Raw genomic sequence first — 16905 nt, 5'->3', positions numbered from 1 at the left:
TGGGGGGGGGGGGGGGGTTGGAAATGTATGTACAGAATTTTATTTATGAATTAAAATATTTTTTTGGTATTTGTGTTGATGTTGATTTCACGTTAAATGGTAAATGGTGGTATTCATGGTAAATGAATACACAGAAAAACTCAGATGGACATTTTTCCCACATGGTGTAGTTTTGCAGAGGCAAAATAATAAAAATCGCAGTCTGTATTTTTTTTTTGTGGACCACAGCTGAAATGTATTTAAGTAAAAAATTAACGTCTACGTAAAATTTATGGTAAGAATATACTGCATTGATCTTGCAGTGGTTTAAGTTCAGTATTGGGATTCAGTGGTTTCTACAATTAAACACGTTTTGTCATGTTTAACAGTCGTAAGATGACAGTGGATGATTATTTTTTTGCAGAGGTTTGACAACTAATTATTTTTGGCCTGATCCGTTTTTTCTTATCTAATAAAGCAAGTCTGAAAAGTAGATCTTTGTGTGAACAGTGATTGGTGTGGTGTTGGGTTTTCCTTGTTAGCTATGCTATAGTCAATAAAGGTTTGATGTATTAAATGCTGGTATTCTGGGTTTTCTTTGCGTACTGATGTTTCCTTTTTCCGGCAACTGAGTGACTTTACATTTGAGCAAATTGGTGAGCACACTTAACCAGGTTGGTATTTCACAATATTAACGGTTAATACTCTGCTAAATAAACTGCTTAAAATTTAAATTAGACTGCAAATAAAAAGTTGCAGATGGTTTATTCATTCAATTCATTAAACTTCATGGAATTTTAAATCAAAGAAAAAAAGATTGACATGTTTTCAGGAAAAGGTTTTACTGAACATTAATCACTTGGTGACAGTTGATCTTGGTCAAAGGCTATCTTTGAACAGAGGTACAATGGAAATATACATTTTGATTAGCTTATACAATAGAACTTCAATAAATGACACGCAACAAATATGTATTTCAATGATAAAATTGTGACACATCCCAATTATAAATTAATGCTCTTGATTTAAAACAATCTTCAAACAAATACTTCTGGAGACTTGTGTAGGTAGTCCTCTTCACTTCCATAGCCAGTAGAAGCCCAACGCGATGGTCAGACAAGAAAACACAGAGGCTGCAGGGGCAGAAAGAACAGACTAACATGAAGAACTGCACTGCCAGTCAGTGGGGTAACATGGCGCTAGATAATCAAATTTCTGATCTTATCTGACACTGGTCTTTTCAATGTGTTAGTGGTTATATCACTTCTCTCACTTATTGTGCATGGGTCACAACAATCATCTAAAGGAGTAGGGCAATGGTAGACGATCATCTCTCGACTGTACACGTTCATCATGATCATCTTCAGAGGTCATATCATCCCAAGTGTAACGACGAGCAGAGCACGACAGGATATGACACGCATGATTCAAGTCATGTGGTTTACTTTTGCATGTATTTACAGACACACACACACAAAAGGCCTACCTGCAAGGTAGCGCACGGTCTCGAGTTTCAGAGACTCCAGCAGGGTTTTTAGCGAGGCTACATCGAGGTCGATCTTCTTGTTGGTCTCCATGGCGTCGTGGTCAAGGTCTGCTTTCTGTAAAACACATCAATACAGTCCGCTTTAACAACAACAACAGACAAGACTCCTTTACAGGGCACTCGGAGATTACCTTGGGATATCCAATGACTCAAAGTTAACTAAAGTACGGCAAAGACGGAGAGAAAGAAGAGAAAAGCCAGGAATAAAAGGGTGGATGGCAGTGGCTGTTGTTTACCTTCCTGTGAAACTCTGTGTTGGCTTCCAACAGCTTTTTCTCCTGTTCAGTAAACTAGTAGAAACACAAGGCCATAGGAACAGGGGGCTTCAATAGGGAAACACACACACACACACACACACACACACACACACACACACACACACACACACACACACACACCCTACCACTGCAGTAAACACTGTAATCATGAGTATCTGTTATACTATGCATTTTCTGTGTCTCACTCACTGACTCACTCAACCTCTCTCTCTCTCTCTCTCTCTCTCTCTCTCTCTCTCTCTCTCTCTCTCTCTGTCTCTGTCTCTCTGTCTCTCTCTCTCTTTCTCTCTCTCTCTCTCTCTCTCTGCCTATGTCTCCCTCTCTCTCTTTTTCCTTTCTCTCTCTCTGCCTGTCTCTCCCTCTCTCTCTCTCTGTCTCTCTCTCTCTCTCTCTCTCTCTCTCTCTCTCTCTCTCTCTCTCTCTCTCTCTCTCTCTCTCTCTCTCTCTCTCCGTACCATGTCTGAGACCCTGCTTCTCTCCAGGTTGATGTCCAGCTTGGCCTCTGCTCGGACCCTCTGGCTCTCCTCCTGTGGCGAAGGAGCACAAACACACGGCGTTAATCAGGCGGCCATTTTGCAACAGAGCACTTTGTAGCTGCTTTAGACGGTGAGGAAGTGAGCCTACATTAAAACCGAACGAAAGAAAGAAGTGGGAAGCAACACAATGATGCGTATGGAGGTGTCACTAGTTGGATACACCTCACAAGATGGGTTTTGTTCCCATTTTATCGCCAACATATGAGATGCGAAGGACCAATGGTGTTTGCCTCACCGTCAAGCTCGACTTCAGCTGATTCAGCTCTCTCTTCATTTTCTGTAGAGGAAGACGAGACAGACCTTTTGTGTTTAGTTGAAGGGATTCAGATCTGAGTCATTTACGTATGTAGGGTTGGGATGGATTCAATGTCGATGTTATAATCCAATCTCAGGTGATTATGCTGCTTTAAGCTTGGGTTTGTTTCATTTATATATGGACCTATAATACATTTGCATGGCTACACCATGATTCAATTATTAGGTTTGTTTTATAGTGAGCAAGGTGGGTTTTCTCACAGGCCATTGTTTGCCGTGATCTTCTGTGAGATGACCTGGTAACACTTTACAATGAGAGTTAATGAACCATTAATTAACAGTAGTAAATGTAGTAACAAGCAATAACTAACAGTAAACTAATTGTCTAGAAATCATCTACTAATAATTTGTACATAATTTAATACGGTTAGGGTGACACTAATCCATTAACCCTTATCACAGCGTTTTAATGAACGGTTAATCAACAAACCCTCATCGATTGTAAAGTGCTACCAAGGACGTTTGTGTCTACCTCGTTTTCAGAGCGCAGGTTGGCAAACTCGCTCTTCTCCAAGATCACCATGTCCTTCCTGACGGCGTCAAGGTGAGCCAGGATCTGCTGGAGCGCCACCTCCTGCCAGCGCAGGTAAGGGGACAGGAGAGGAGACAAGACGAGGGGTGAGGAGAGGAAACAGGATGGAGGAGATCATGTCTGACTGGGGGAGGTGTGACAGGGTGAATGTATGTATTACAGCCATAGTTTGGCGTCCTACCTGATGCGATGACGTCACCATGTCCTTGTAGACGATGTCCAAGTTTGCGGTGGTCAGAGTCACCAGAGCCGACACGATGATCTCAGCTTGGTTCTTTTCAAAGCCTGGGGGACAATATGGAGATGTTTGTGTGCAGATATTAATGGAGGACCCTCATGAAAACATTGGCCTTGATTGCATGCATTGAATCTAACCCCATTGCGATATGTTTATTATGTAGGCCTATATTGCATTTAAAGTGTACTTATTTAAATTCTAGATAGAAATTAGGGGCAGGTTTGTTTTAAAGAAAAGACATGAACAATAAAGATTAATCTTGACAAAGTCACAAACCACTTATCACCAGGTCCTTGACCACGCCGTGTGAGTCGAACGTAAGTTTCCTCTGCTCCAAAGGAGTTAACTCCACGTTCCTCTGTGTGTGAGTTGCCATGGGACATCCAACTTCAAAGTCTGTCAGACAAGGACGAGTCAGACACATAAACACACACACACACACACACACACACACACACACACACACACACACACACACACACACACACACACACACACACACACACACACACACACACACACAGGGTTTTAAAACTATTTCAACAATACATTTTTGTGGTTAGAATTGGAAGACAGATAGTATTTAAAACTCAACTTACTCCTCGTCATAAGTGCCACCGGTCTCCTCAATGGCAGACGGGCCAGGGATCGCAGTATTGTATTCATGGGGATCATGGTCTCTTGTCTTGGGACAATCCCAGACAGTACTGGTGAAGCTGTCGCCGCAAAGTGCGATTTTGACTTGATAAAAAAACGAATAACTAACTAAAATAATAACTTCAAAATCAGGTAATAACAGACTAGTAACACACGTGTCTCGTATCGTAGTAAAGGGTGGCCTACGCTGTTATTCGGTACGGAGACGGGTGTGTTTTAGAACACAATAATGCCTCAAATCCAAATGAAAGAAGGTAATAGTGAGCTTTATCGCTAGGTCATCGGAGACGACGACAACGAACAATAAAGTTGTGTTTGTCTATGATGACGTAGCTGTCATGGCGGCGCCCGTGGAAAGCTCCGGCTGGTTTCCTGCTCTAGCAATCGCAGTTTCTCTGCTAAAGTGTCTTTTTATCAACGCATAGTGAGTTAAATTATTTCTTCGCATATTCAACCCTTGTATTTGTTTCTTGTAAGGGTGGATTGAGATGTAGTCAATGCAGTTTGCCTGACAGTTAACAGTGTTTTTAGCACGTCAACAAGACCTGGTTACCGCCTTCATTCTGTTCAATGTGTTTTACAACTTGTTGTGCATACATTCTGGTGTAACTGTGGCCGAATAAGATGTCAATGTTGTTGTTTAATTGTTCCAAACGTCATTATGTCTCTTTATGTATTTACCCATGACTTTACCCTGTCTTCCAGTCATTCGACGGACTTCGAAGTACACAGGAACTGGCTGGCCATCACGCATAGCTTACCTGTATCCAGGTGGTACTACGAGGTTAGTTTGGGATACACAAAGACATACAGGACAACCCAACTTGATATGCATCTGCTATCGTATGATATATGCAGCTCAAGAAATGTAGGCAGTCAGTCACACCATTCAACAACTCTGAATCCGGCTTAATACTATGTCCCATTTATTTATGCACAGGAAATCACTCAGGAAAAAACAATTATTTAATAGGACAGGTCATATATGGAATAGCATATTCTCTGTGACACACTATGTACAACAACAGAAGCAGTTCATGAGCTCTTCAGGAGATAATACTTGAGATTGTCTATTCAGCGGTGTTTTCCGAACCTGTGAACAAGACACATCTGTGAGCTGCATACTATAGATGCCCACTGTGGCCAGTGGAGCCATTCTATGTTAGAGAAGCATTGTTGGCCTTGTTTCCCTTCTTCCAGAACACCTCTGAATGGACGCTGGACTATCCTCCGCTGTTCGCTTGGTTCGAGTACGGCCTCTCACAGGCTGCGGTGCACTTCGACCGGGGAATGCTGGTGGTGGAGAACCTGAACTACGCCAGCCCCGCCACCATTCTCTTCCAGAGGCTGTCCGTCGTCTTTGCCGACCTGGTGTTCATCTACGCTGTGAAAGAGTGAGTCTTAGAACGTGTATTTTGAGGGACCAACTCAACCAGTGGCTGTTACTTACAGTGGGTTTGTTTATATGTGCTGCTCCGATAGAAAGATATCCCATTGAGGAATCCAAAAATGTTCATGGACCGGGATCAGGGACCATTGTTCAGACTCTTGCCTCTCTCCCCAGGTGCTGCACTACTGTCAGAGAAGAGAAAGCCGCCAAGGACCTGCTAAGGCGTCCGTGTTTCGTACTGGCTGTGCTTCTGCTGTGGAACTTCGGCCTCTTCATCGTTGATCGTATCCTAAACCCCCATAGACCAGCACACGCGCACGCACACACACACACACACACACACAGACACAGACACAGACACAGACACAGACACAGACACAGACACACACACACACACACACACACACACACACGGCCATAGGAGCTGGAACCTCCTGTTTCTTAAGGGACGGACAGCCTTGTCTATAAATGTGAAATACTCATAACAATTCACAGAGGGACACACCTACCGAATATCTTGTCAGGAAAATAATAACATCTCATAGCTAGTCCCCCTCCCCCCTCCCCACTTTGCTGTTTAAAATGGATTTCATGGAACATACATTTATAATGCACACCTTATAACCCTTAATACATAATTAGAAGTCAAATAAGGACTCCTGTTGTCCATCAATTTGATGGTGTTTTATTATAACTTTTTGATGTGTTATAATTACACATCAAAACACAAAAACAACTTAAAACAGCCTACAACATGCAGTCTGTTGTCAATAGTTACTCATTGTTAAAAGTGACCAAATGTCATGGCAGGCCCATTGTGTTAATTTGTTAAATGACCCGATCAGAGAGGTGAACCTTGAATACAACTAGCTGAAGATACATGTCATCTTGATGGTGTCCCCAGGTATAATGTTGGTAGCTTTAACGTTTCCCACAGATATCCATTTCCAGTACAACGGGTTCTTGTTCGGCTTCCTGCTTCTCTCAGTGGCGCGGCATCTACAGGTGGGTGTCATGACACTGCATTGTTCACAAAGGCCTTGGGGCATGCCTTAGTAATATTGAATCAATCTGATATTTTAATAAGTTGTAGCCTTGGCCTACAGAGACAAATTAGTAGTGTCACCAACCTTAACTTTAACTTACTTTAACCGTGCCCATTGAGATTGATACTTCGGCTATGTCGTGAAAGCTTGCGATACAGGCTTTCTTACAAATGAATACTTCCTGTAAGTAGCGTACTCTGGTTTTTAACTTCACCCGTACCTGTACTGCAGGCCAGGCACCTGGAGGGGGCGCTGTGGTTCTCCATCGTGCTCAACTTGAAGCACATCAACCTGTATGTGGCTCCGGCCTACGGCGTCTACCTGCTGAGATGCTTCTGTTTCACCCAGGACAACACGGGTAGGACGAGCGCTAACCTCCAACGAGCGCACACATGTATACCAAAGCCTTGACTTCTAGTTCAAGGTTAGGTTTTTCCTTTTTTGTTGTTGTCAGGAAATTGTTTTTCCCGTTGTTCGTTATCGTAATGTTGCGACCCCGGCCCGTCCTTTCCAGACGGCTCTTTGAGATGGAGGAGCTTCAGCCCCGTCCGTCTCGTGTCCCTGGGGGCCGTCGTCCTCTCCGTCACCGCGGCGTCCTTCGGGCCCTTCGTTGCCATGGTAACCAGATAACGGTAATCGAAATGCGTTCAGGCACGTGGCGACACGGTGTGGTTTACCAGCGGTGGGCTGTTTTACCCCCCCGACTCTCCAGGGCCAGCTCCCCCAGGTCCTGTCCAGGCTCTTCCCCTTCAAGAGGGGCCTCTGCCACGCCTACTGGGCCCCCAACTTCTGGGCCCTCTACAACGTCCTGGACAAGGCCCTGTCCATGTTGGGTGAGGCTATGGTTCAGCTGTATCCTGACAACTTTTCGTAACAGCTTATACAAAACCAGACACTTGCCCTTTTTTTAAATCTCCTTCACTGTATTTGTCCCTCTTTGTCTCTGTCTGTCTCTCTCTGTCGCTGGTCTCTCTCTGTCCCTCTTTCACTCTCTCTCTCTCTCTCGTCCTCTCTCTGTCTGTATCTCTCTCTCTGTCCTCTCTCTGTCTGTGTCTCTCTCTCTGTCCTCTCTCTCTGTCCTCTCTCTGTCTGTGTCTCTCTCTCTCTGTCCTCTCTCTCTCTGTCCTCTCTCTGTCTGTGTCTCTCTCTCTGTCCTCTCTCTCTGTCCTCTCTCTGTCTGTGTCTCTCTCTCTGTCCTCTCTCTCTGTCCTCTCTCTCTCTGTCTCTCTCTCTCTGTCCTCTCTCTCTCTGTCCTCTCTCTGTCTGTGTCTCTATCTCTACTTATCTGTCTTTGTCTATGTCTCTCTGTTGGTCTCTCTCTGTTCTCTCGCTCTCTTTATGTCCCTCGGTCTCTCTCTCTGTCTTGCTGTCCCTCTCTGTCTCTGTCTTTTTCACTCTTTGTCTGTATCTCTCTCTCTCTCTCTCTCTCTCTCTCTCTCTGTCTCTGTCTCTGTCTCTGTCTCTGTCTCTGTCTCTGTCTCTCTCTCTGTCTGTGTCTCTGTCTGTGTCTCTCTCTCTCTCTGTCTCTCTCTGTCTCTGTCTCTCTCTCTCTCTCTCTCTGTCTCTGTCTGTGTCTGTGTCTGTGTCTCTGTCTCTGTCTCTGTCTCTCTCTCTGTCTCTCTCTCTCTCTCTCTCTCTCTGTCTGTGTCTCTGTCTCTGTCTCTCTCTGTCTGTCTCTCTGTCTCTCTGTCTGTCTCTCTGTCTGTCTGTCTGTCTGTCAGGTGTGCGTCTGGGGCTGCTGGACGTGGCCGGTCTCCCCAAGGCGTCCATGACGGGCGGCCTGGTGCAGGAGTTCCAGCACGCGGTGCTGCCCTCGGTGTCCCCCCCCACAGCGCTGCTCTGCACCCTGCTGGCCATACTGGTGAGCTGCGGGGTGGGGGGAGACAGGTAGAGGGGAGGGAGAGAGGGTGTTGGTAGAGCATTCAAAGTGGTATAGTTTCTCTTTTATGATCCGAGGTAGGAGGGTTATGCTTTGGAGACAGCTTTGATGCTCTGCTGCAGGGATAGTTATCGTTTATCATATATTTGTGTCTCTTTCTTTCTTTCTGTCTCTCTCTCTCTCTCTCTCTCTCTCTCTCTCTCTCTCTCTCTCGCCCTCGCCCTCGCCCTCGCCCTCCCCCTCCAGCCGGCCCTGTGGTGCGTGTGGCGGCGGCCCTGTGGTGGGCGGGGCTTCCTGCGCTGCCTGGTGCAGTGCGCCCTGGCCTCCTTCATGTTCAGCTGGCACGTTCACGAGAAGGCCGTGCTGCTGGCCGTCCTGCCCCTCAGGTAGGCTCCGGCCTCAGGGGAACACGGGCGTCCACAGGGGGGGTCGGAGGGTCACCTTCCACACCCACCCTACAACATGGATAACACCCAGGGCATCAGTGTACAGCGATTTTAGCGTCAAACTATCACAAAATTAACCTAATCGAGTTTTTTTCTTTTGGGTTTTATAGAATTTGATTTAGATTTGAACAATTTCTTTCGGACGATTTTGTGTTCGAAATTTTCGGACGAAATTTCTAAGTTCTCCGTAACAAAGTGTTTTTGAGATAGACGTGCTGATCATGTTTTCAAACTCAAAAAAAAATAGTTTGAATAATCGGGATTTCAATATTGACCAAAATAATCGTGATTTTGATTTCTCCATATTCGACCTGCTCTAGAACAGTGTTAGTTATGGTTCCACGTCCTTGCGGACCCCTTACGTCCTTACGGACCCTTCTTGCGTCCACGTACGCCTCCCAAAAATTGGAACCTTCCGTCGAGGCGAGGCAGCAGCAAGGGCTGTGATTGGTCCACTCACTAAAACCCGCAAGACTATATGGGATCGGGAATATAACTGTCTTTCTCTTCCTCCAGTATCCTGGCTGTTGAAAGCAGACGGGATGCTGGGATATTCCTGATGCTGGCCACTACAGGCCATTACTCCCTGTTCCCACTGCTGTTCACCCCCGCAGGTACGTCCCTCTGCCACCTGGCTACTGCTGCTGCTGCTGCTGCCATCGTGGCTCCATTAAACAACGGCTAGTGGGGAAGACCTTTCCCCCCGTTTCAACCTGTTTCAAACATTGGGCCTGTCAAACCACACTCGAATTGAGTATTCAAATGTTACATGATATATTAGTGATCAGTTACTGAACAAGCTGGTGCTGTCCTTCTCTAGAGTTTCCCATTAAGGTCCTGCTGATGCTGTTGTTCACCATCTACTCCTTCAGTGCTTTGAGAAACCTTTTCAGGTGAGTCACACTTTATTATTATAAGTTTATTTTGAATGGATGTATACAAAGTCAGTTAATATTTATATGATTACTTTTGTTTTAATTTTCATATACAGGTGAGGGTACTGAATAAATAAATAAATAGATTAATAAATATCCTTTATATGGGAACTCATTGCTAAAATGAAATCGTTTAGAAAGAAATGAAAGAGTCCCTTCTTTATGAGACGTACATCTGATGGTTTACTACTGCTTCGTCTCACCTCAGTGGAGAGGGTTCTTTGCTTCATCCTCTGGAAGCCCTCTACCTTCTGGGCCTGGTCGCCGTGGAGGTCCTCTGCGAGGTCGTCTTTCCTCTGTCGCCGTGGCAGCAGACCCTGCCCTTCGTCCCCCTGCTGGTGACATCCGTGTACTGCGCCCTGGGCGTCTCCTATTCGTTTGTCCGACTTTACGTCTCCCTTCTGACACAGGAAGTTACTGAAAAAACCAAACGTCTTTAACAATGCTGCTGTGAGCGAAAATATCTAGTTCTCTTTAAAAAACATACATGCCTTGTGTAGTGTTGTACATCATTTGTATAGAATTCTCATGAATCCTTTGGGACTCGTTGCTGTAGCAACCAAATCCTCAAGCATATCAAGGACCAGTGGTTGACGATGGATCAATGATAGGCAATTAGAATTATTTGCCATTTCTAAGAATCTATTTTATATTTGCAATTTTGTGATTAAATATGCTATTTGATACAGTTTCTTGTGAGTATTTTTTTTATCAATACAGTTATTTGCTGTGTTGTGACTTGAGATTGGAGAAGGGGTGAGGAGGGGGATACATACACATTTGCACATTCAAAATGTGGACAGACCATGGGGTTAGAGCTGTTCTCAAGGAAATAACCCGACACATTGGAAGATTCTTGATGAACTTTATTGGTAAGGCAACACAGAGCATGATTCATTAAAATCCACCATTAAAATGACTACTATGAACCTAATGCGCAGAGTTTTAAACAACACAGTCCATCTTCCTTGGACAATCTCTGACGTCGCAGTTTTTAAACATACAAATAACTCCCTTTTCTCATTTCTCCTTTCTCCTCTCAAGCGGTACAAAGGCTGCATTGTAAAAAAAAAAAGAAGCTTTTTGACTCTTGTGCGTAGCGCTTAACCATTAGGTTAAGCTGGTTGGCTGCCCCACATCTGGGTGACGTACGACTCAATCTCTCGTGTTCCGTCTGCATGTCCTTCAGTATTCGACACGGCTCATTTCCCCTTCAGTAACTAAGCGCAAGAGACAGAAAATGCATGCGTTGACTCATCCTCTACAGAAGCCACTAGTCCATGTCAAACAAGTTCCCGTAATGTAATATGTAACATGAAACTATGTGCACCAGGCAATCCACAGAGAGAAGTGAGGGCAGGGTAATATCAATCAATAATCTGATCGATAAAAAGGGAGCTAAGTTAGATAGAGGAAGAGTTTTTTATTAGTGCTAGTTTAAAGCTTGGTTCAAGCACGGTTATTACTGATTAATATAAATTCTTGTGCTCTTATTTTCCGATTTTTGACATGATTCCACCTCTGCAAGCCAGCCCCCGGTCTAGCATGTCAGAGTCACAGCGTTTGACCTCTATCGGTCTGTACAACTGCATACAGCGTATTTACTGCTTGAGCAATCAGAGCATAGTTGTGTCGAGTGTTTGAATGCTTTAAGAGCATACGTTGTTGATGTGAGAAAAACGTCCATAGAATTGACAGCAAAATCATCCAAGCATATTGGTTGACACTGAATGGTTGAAGGCTACAGTTCCAGCAGATAAGGGAAGCACCTCAAGGAGTCGTTCCACCGTGACCCGCCCCACACAGGATCACTGCTGCCCGCTGAAGAAGCCTAATCCCTTTGGAGGGATTAGTCTGCCTAACCGTAGTGTTAGGTTACATAATCAGCCCATCCCGTGCAAGTCAGCTCTATGGAACGGACAAGGGGAAAGTAACAGCAACTCAAGTGACTCATTTGAATCGGCTTCTTTTTCTTTTTGCGTATTGATTTGAGCTTTGGATTCAGTTTGCCAGTGTGCTCGCGCTCTTTCTTTACAAGTGAGTTCACTTCGTTGTCCTTCCCAGTCTCTTTGATTTTGCACGTTTGTGAGTACCGCTCACGTTCCGTCTCCCCTGAGCTGTGTGGTGAGAAGTCCTGCCTATAAAAAGCTCCCCGCGTTGCTAGGAGGGAAGTCTATTGGCTCAGTCTGCTAAGGCTATTACAGCGTTAGGAGGATAAGGGACAACACCAGCCTGGTCACCTTGTATGACGGGGCACAGTTTGCCTCTGAATGCTGTGCTCTTGATGGGAAGCAGCCCTTGGATTGGTCGGATTCAGACAATCGAATGACATTTAGCTATCAATTGAAAATGGGTTTGTATACTGAATAGGACAACAAAATACATCGTCTGGAAACAAGCATTAAGAAAAAGCATAACAAAAAGAGGGAGGCCAGACTAGGTCTTTTCACTAGGACTTTGTGATCGCTAATTCAAAACACTGGTATGACCCCCTTTGATTGTTTGGCTTGCTCTGAGAGAGTAGCATGGGGAAATTCTTCAACTTGCAGGACAGTAGGTCTGAAGCCAGTCACTGTTGAATTTGTTGTTATTTGCCTTTGACGTCGCCAGTTTTCCAGGTTTCTTCTGGTCTTTTTCCTCAAACCTCTTCCGACGTCAACCCCAGTCCTTTACGATGTCCCCAGGCCTCCTTCTAAACACCAAAAGTCAGGCTTCCTCATGGAAGGGACTGACTAGACATAGGGTGGGGGGGGGGGGCTTCGAAGTCCCTTGGGAAGGTTGATGGGAGAGGGAACTTCTGGTTAGTGTTCTGTGTTCGTGCCCTGCCTCAGCCTGCCTCCGCCGGTGCACCCAGCAGCCTTCTCACCTCTTCTAGAGTCCTTCAATGATGATGATGAGGACGGGCGTCAGGTCCATCATGGTCTTCAGCGTCTCCATGATGTCAGGGTGGTTCTTGGCTCCGTCAATGAACTCCTCCAGGGTCAGCTCACCTGATGGGGGCGGGGGGGGGGAGATGGGGTTATGAGCCACCCAGCCATTTACAACTCATTTTGGCATAACTCAGTAATTGGTTGTATGGAACGATAAAAAGTGTGCGGAAGTGTCCAATTGCTAATGTCATGATAAAACAATGATTTTTTTTTTTTGCTTATTTAGAACTGCCAATTGCAGCAGCATTGTTGTGAATTGTTGGTGAACTATTCAAAGACTTGGATCGATGAGTCTCTGGTGTGTCAGTGAAGTGATAGGAAGAGCTGAGTGTCTGTGATGGAAGTGATTGGTTCTCACCTTCTCCTCTCGTGTCGATCCTCTCGTATATCACAGAAACAATCTGCTCCGGGTCAATATCCCGGTTCCGTGTGATGTCCTGGATGGCCTGGAGAGAGAGAGGGAGAGACAGAGAGACAGTCAGTCAGACAGACCGACAAAGGGACAGAATTTGAGCAAAGGCTGGGAAGACTCCAGGTGGGGTAAACAGAGAAACATGTTATCTTATTACCATGGAGACGCTATCCTGAAATGACATCCAAACCAATGGGGTTAACCCGCCCATAAGGAAGTGTTAGGCAGAGGCCTTTCCTGCTGTTTGATTGGATAAGCTCATCCAGGTTATAAGAGTTCCTTTAATTCAGTTTAGCCCGGTCCGATTTGATCTTGAAGGGTCAGGGCAGGGGAGTTCTGTTTGAGATTCTGGATCTAAACTAATCTAGATCTAGACAAAGAGAACATACGGAATTTACCATTCTTGAAAAATCTCTAAATGACCACCTTCTGTGTGTTACCCAACCTGATTGATCAAACATCTGACTGAATGATGATTTGCTGTCCATTAATAGATTAAATTATGTATCCAAAAAAAACAACAACAATATATATATATATATATATGTATATATATATATATATATGTATATTGAATTATTTGATGTGTTCATCATGACCACGTGATTTAAGGGCTATAAATATCATGATCTGTGTCTAGACAGCCACTCATGTGTGCGGCTGTATTCAGTTTGTAGACTGCTTTTGATGTTATGAGGCTATTACCGAGAAGATGGTTTCTAATTCATCTCTGTCGATCTTTCCGTTGCCGTCCTGGTCAAACAGTTTGAAGTACCACTTGAGTTTCTGGTTGATCTCTCCTTTCAGCATCAGGCTGATGGCTGCTATGTACTCCACAAAGTCTATGTACCCATCCTGCAGAGGGGGAGGGGGAGGGAGAGTAGGGGGGAGGAGAGAGATCATAGGGGGGGAGGTGAGGGTGAGAGAGTAGAGGAGAGGGACAGTAGGCGAAGGGAGAGAGTGAGGAGTGGGGGAGAGAGACAGTAGGCGAAGGGAGAGAGTGAGAGGGTGGGGGAGAGACAGTAGGCGAAGGGAGAGAGTGAGAGGGTGGGGGAGAGAGACAGTAGGGGGGAAGAGAGACAGTGGAGGAGAGACAGTGGATGGGAGGGAGAGAGAGAGAGAGAGAGAGAGAGAGAGAGAGAGAGAGAGGAGGAGAGATGGAGAAGAAAGCAATAAAGAGGTTAGTTGATAATAAAAATGATATCAGTATAAAATATACATAATTACTATTTTTCTTTTATAACATCTGGATTCCCGGTTTGCCCCCCCCCCCCCCCCCCCTGTATAGCAGCAAAGATCTTCTATCGACTCATTCATCAGACGCTGTATTCTAAAGCGTTTAACAGTGAATGCAGATTAGGCGGTTGAGATTAAGGATCTTAGTCACAGATGCCTGCAGGTAGGCACAAACGCTGGTGAGGGCGGAGTGGCTACATGGTATGTTGGAGATGGATTTTTTAGCAGAATGGAGGATTACAGCAGGTTACACCGTTGACTTTTTCCTAGATTGCTTAAACATTCCCACTGCTCAAATGTCTGCCAGAGGCGGTGAAGGTCCTCTTGGGTGTTGCAAATCTTCTATTGAAGACTGGAGACTGGCACTGCCCGGGTTAGGGCTTCCATTCCCGAGGGATGCTGAGGACATCATATTGGAAGGCTTGGACTTTGTATGAAAGCTCCAACCGAATGGAATGTATTATAATATGATAAAGCTCTTGCTCGTCCCGGAGAGAGGGTCAGGGTCACTGACCTGACCCGTGGCAACAGCTCTCTCCCCTAGCAACCAACAACCAACCAGCCCTTACCACAACTCATGAAACATAACATGCCATGTACAATATTTCGGGGAGTATTTTTGTTATTTATAATTTTAAATTATGATTTGTTTCCTTTGCGTTTGTATGAATAGTTTCCCGGATCATCACAATTAACGTGTAGTAATTAACCCATAATTAAATATTAATCTAAGATTCACCCCAACAAAACTGTATTAAAAGAAAGTATAAAAAGTATTAATGTAACCTGGTCCAGCCTTACTGTCAACTGATGCCTTTGCTGGCCTGTATGTCTGTCTGTCCTTCAATATGCAAAATGCAGCAACACTTCTGCTATGATTTTGTGCGATGGACACTGTGGTTCACCAAGTATGAACCGGGCATGTACATCACTGCCCTTTGGCTAGTACTGCAAGTTTGTGTGTGTGTGTGTGTGTGTGTGTGTGTGTGTGTGTGTGTGTGTGTGTGTGTGTGTGTGTGTGTGTGTGTGTGTGTGTGTGTGTGTGTGTGTGTGTGTGTGTGTGTGTGTGTGTGTGTGTGTGTGTGTGTGTGGGGGGGGGGGGGCGTACACATGCTGACAGCAAAAAATCGACTTACTCTTGTGGCCCAGCAGGCTCCAGGATTTGCTATCTGTGCCGTAAGCCAATCAACCATTTAGCCAATATCAGTCCCCCTCTCTGAGAGCCTTAGTTTGTTCACATCTGCCATTCTTCTGTTTCCCTCTAACTTTCACATGCAATCAACCAGCTGTGCATCCTGCATGAACGATAGATTGCAATCGGCTAAGAACCCAACCAACAACACAATTAAGAAACAATTAAATGACACAGAGTCCTTAGAGGAAGGTGACCTTAAATTGGCTTTGGGACTCCTAACCTTATTCTATACATACATGGTCATGGTCATGACTTCCCATGCATTGTCCTTCACAGATCTTGCGCTACATGAATACCCCCTCCGGAGCTAAACTTATACAGCCCACGGCTCCTAACCTGGCCACCTCAGCGCTACTTAACCACGGAAATAGTTACTAAGAGAAGGTACGCATATATTGGACCAGAGTCCCCACAAGGTTTCCTGAAGAAGATGCATGAGATAGGAGACCCTTTCATCCTAGAGCCTACATAGTGATCATATGTAGGCTCTAGCATGAAAAGGTCTCCTAAAAATGTATAGACAATAGTTTTACCACAAAGGGAAGACTTTGTGGTAAAACTATGGTCTATGGCTTTTTAGGTCTATGGTCTATGGTCAATGGCTTTTTCTTTACCACAGAAAACACAATGCATACAAATGCACTCAATGCATGTGCCCTCACATGTGCACGTGCATGTGAGGGGTTTACTGTACGCACCCCGTCCATGTCGAAGGTCATGAACACCTGGTCCACGTAGCCGTTGGCGTCTTCAGTCATGCGCTTGAGCCCCAGGATGGCCTTCAGCTCGAACAGGGTGATGAGCCCTGACGGAGACTCCCTCATGAACTTGTTGTACCAGTGGTGCATGTCCTCCGCCAGGATATCGTCCAGGTTAGAGCCGTGGTTCCCCATGGCTCAACCTCAAAAGGGGTGGAGAGACAGAGCAGGCTCACAAAGAGGGAGGGAGGTGTCACACCCTGCCGCCCAAAAGTGTCCAAAATCGGGTCCAAAATCGGCTCAGCGGTCGGTCAGGCTTCTTCTCCGCTCGGTGGAAGCGGAAGCCCGTGGATCTTCTTAGGACGGCCCCCCGTTCGGAGCCGACCTCTGGGTCAACTGGTTTAGCGGACGGCTGTCTACTTCAGCCTGGCGGTGATGGAGTAAAAAGAAAGGACGCAGAACATGAAGAAGAAGAATATCAGGTACAGAACAAAGAGGACAGGAGGCAAAGGCCGGTGCATGGACGCGGACGTCATCTGGTTTGTCGAGCTGGCCCGTGTTCAGGCTGCACAGCGAAGCAAAGAGCAGGACTCAGGAGTCGCTAACCCTCTTAATTCCACCAGGACACTGTTGACACAGGACAGTATAACGCCCTAA

At 45.4% G+C, this 16905-nt stretch overlaps 3 protein-coding genes across 4 annotated transcripts; 1 reads left to right on the top strand and 2 right to left on the bottom strand.

Moving 5' to 3' along the window:
* Positions 1-584: 584 nt before the first annotated feature.
* Positions 585-4416, bottom strand: ccdc90b (coiled-coil domain containing 90B). Its single transcript, XM_056595096.1, has 9 exons — positions 4024-4416; positions 3701-3820; positions 3368-3471; positions 3127-3228; positions 2575-2616; positions 2259-2330; positions 1762-1815; positions 1466-1580; positions 585-1112 (listed from the first exon to the last, which is right to left on the bottom strand). Exons 1-9 carry the CDS (start codon positions 4097-4099, stop codon positions 1057-1059), a joined length of 741 nt encoding a protein of 246 aa, XP_056451071.1. The 5' UTR covers positions 4100-4416; the 3' UTR covers positions 585-1056.
* On the top strand, positions 4264-10855 carry alg8 (ALG8 alpha-1,3-glucosyltransferase). The gene is made up of 13 exons (XM_056595080.1): positions 4264-4505; positions 4787-4865; positions 5282-5475; positions 5646-5755; positions 6409-6476; positions 6749-6875; positions 7032-7135; positions 7230-7350; positions 8239-8378; positions 8643-8782; positions 9359-9456; positions 9663-9735; positions 9986-10855. The coding sequence occupies exons 1-13, from the start codon at positions 4420-4422 to the stop codon at positions 10215-10217; spliced, it is 1572 nt and encodes a 523-aa protein (XP_056451055.1). The 5' UTR covers positions 4264-4419; the 3' UTR covers positions 10218-10855.
* On the bottom strand, positions 10583-16905 carry guca1d (guanylate cyclase activator 1d). Of its 2 annotated transcripts, XM_056595099.1 has the most exons (5): positions 16249-16905; positions 13825-13974; positions 13066-13153; positions 12644-12767; positions 12527-12545 (listed from the first exon to the last, which is right to left on the bottom strand). In XM_056595099.1, exons 1-4 carry the CDS (start codon positions 16441-16443, stop codon positions 12649-12651), a joined length of 552 nt encoding a protein of 183 aa, XP_056451074.1. In that variant the 5' UTR covers positions 16444-16905; the 3' UTR covers positions 12527-12545; positions 12644-12648. The 2 variants fall into 2 exon arrangements, with proteins under 2 accessions (XP_056451073.1, XP_056451074.1); XM_056595098.1 differs by having other exon boundaries at positions 10583-12767.

Source organism: Gadus chalcogrammus, chromosome 7 (genome assembly GCF_026213295.1).
Source record: "Gadus chalcogrammus isolate NIFS_2021 chromosome 7, NIFS_Gcha_1.0, whole genome shotgun sequence".
Taxonomy (NCBI): Eukaryota; Metazoa; Chordata; class Actinopteri; order Gadiformes; family Gadidae; genus Gadus; species Gadus chalcogrammus.
This window is presented reverse-complemented; position numbering and strand designations above follow the sequence as displayed.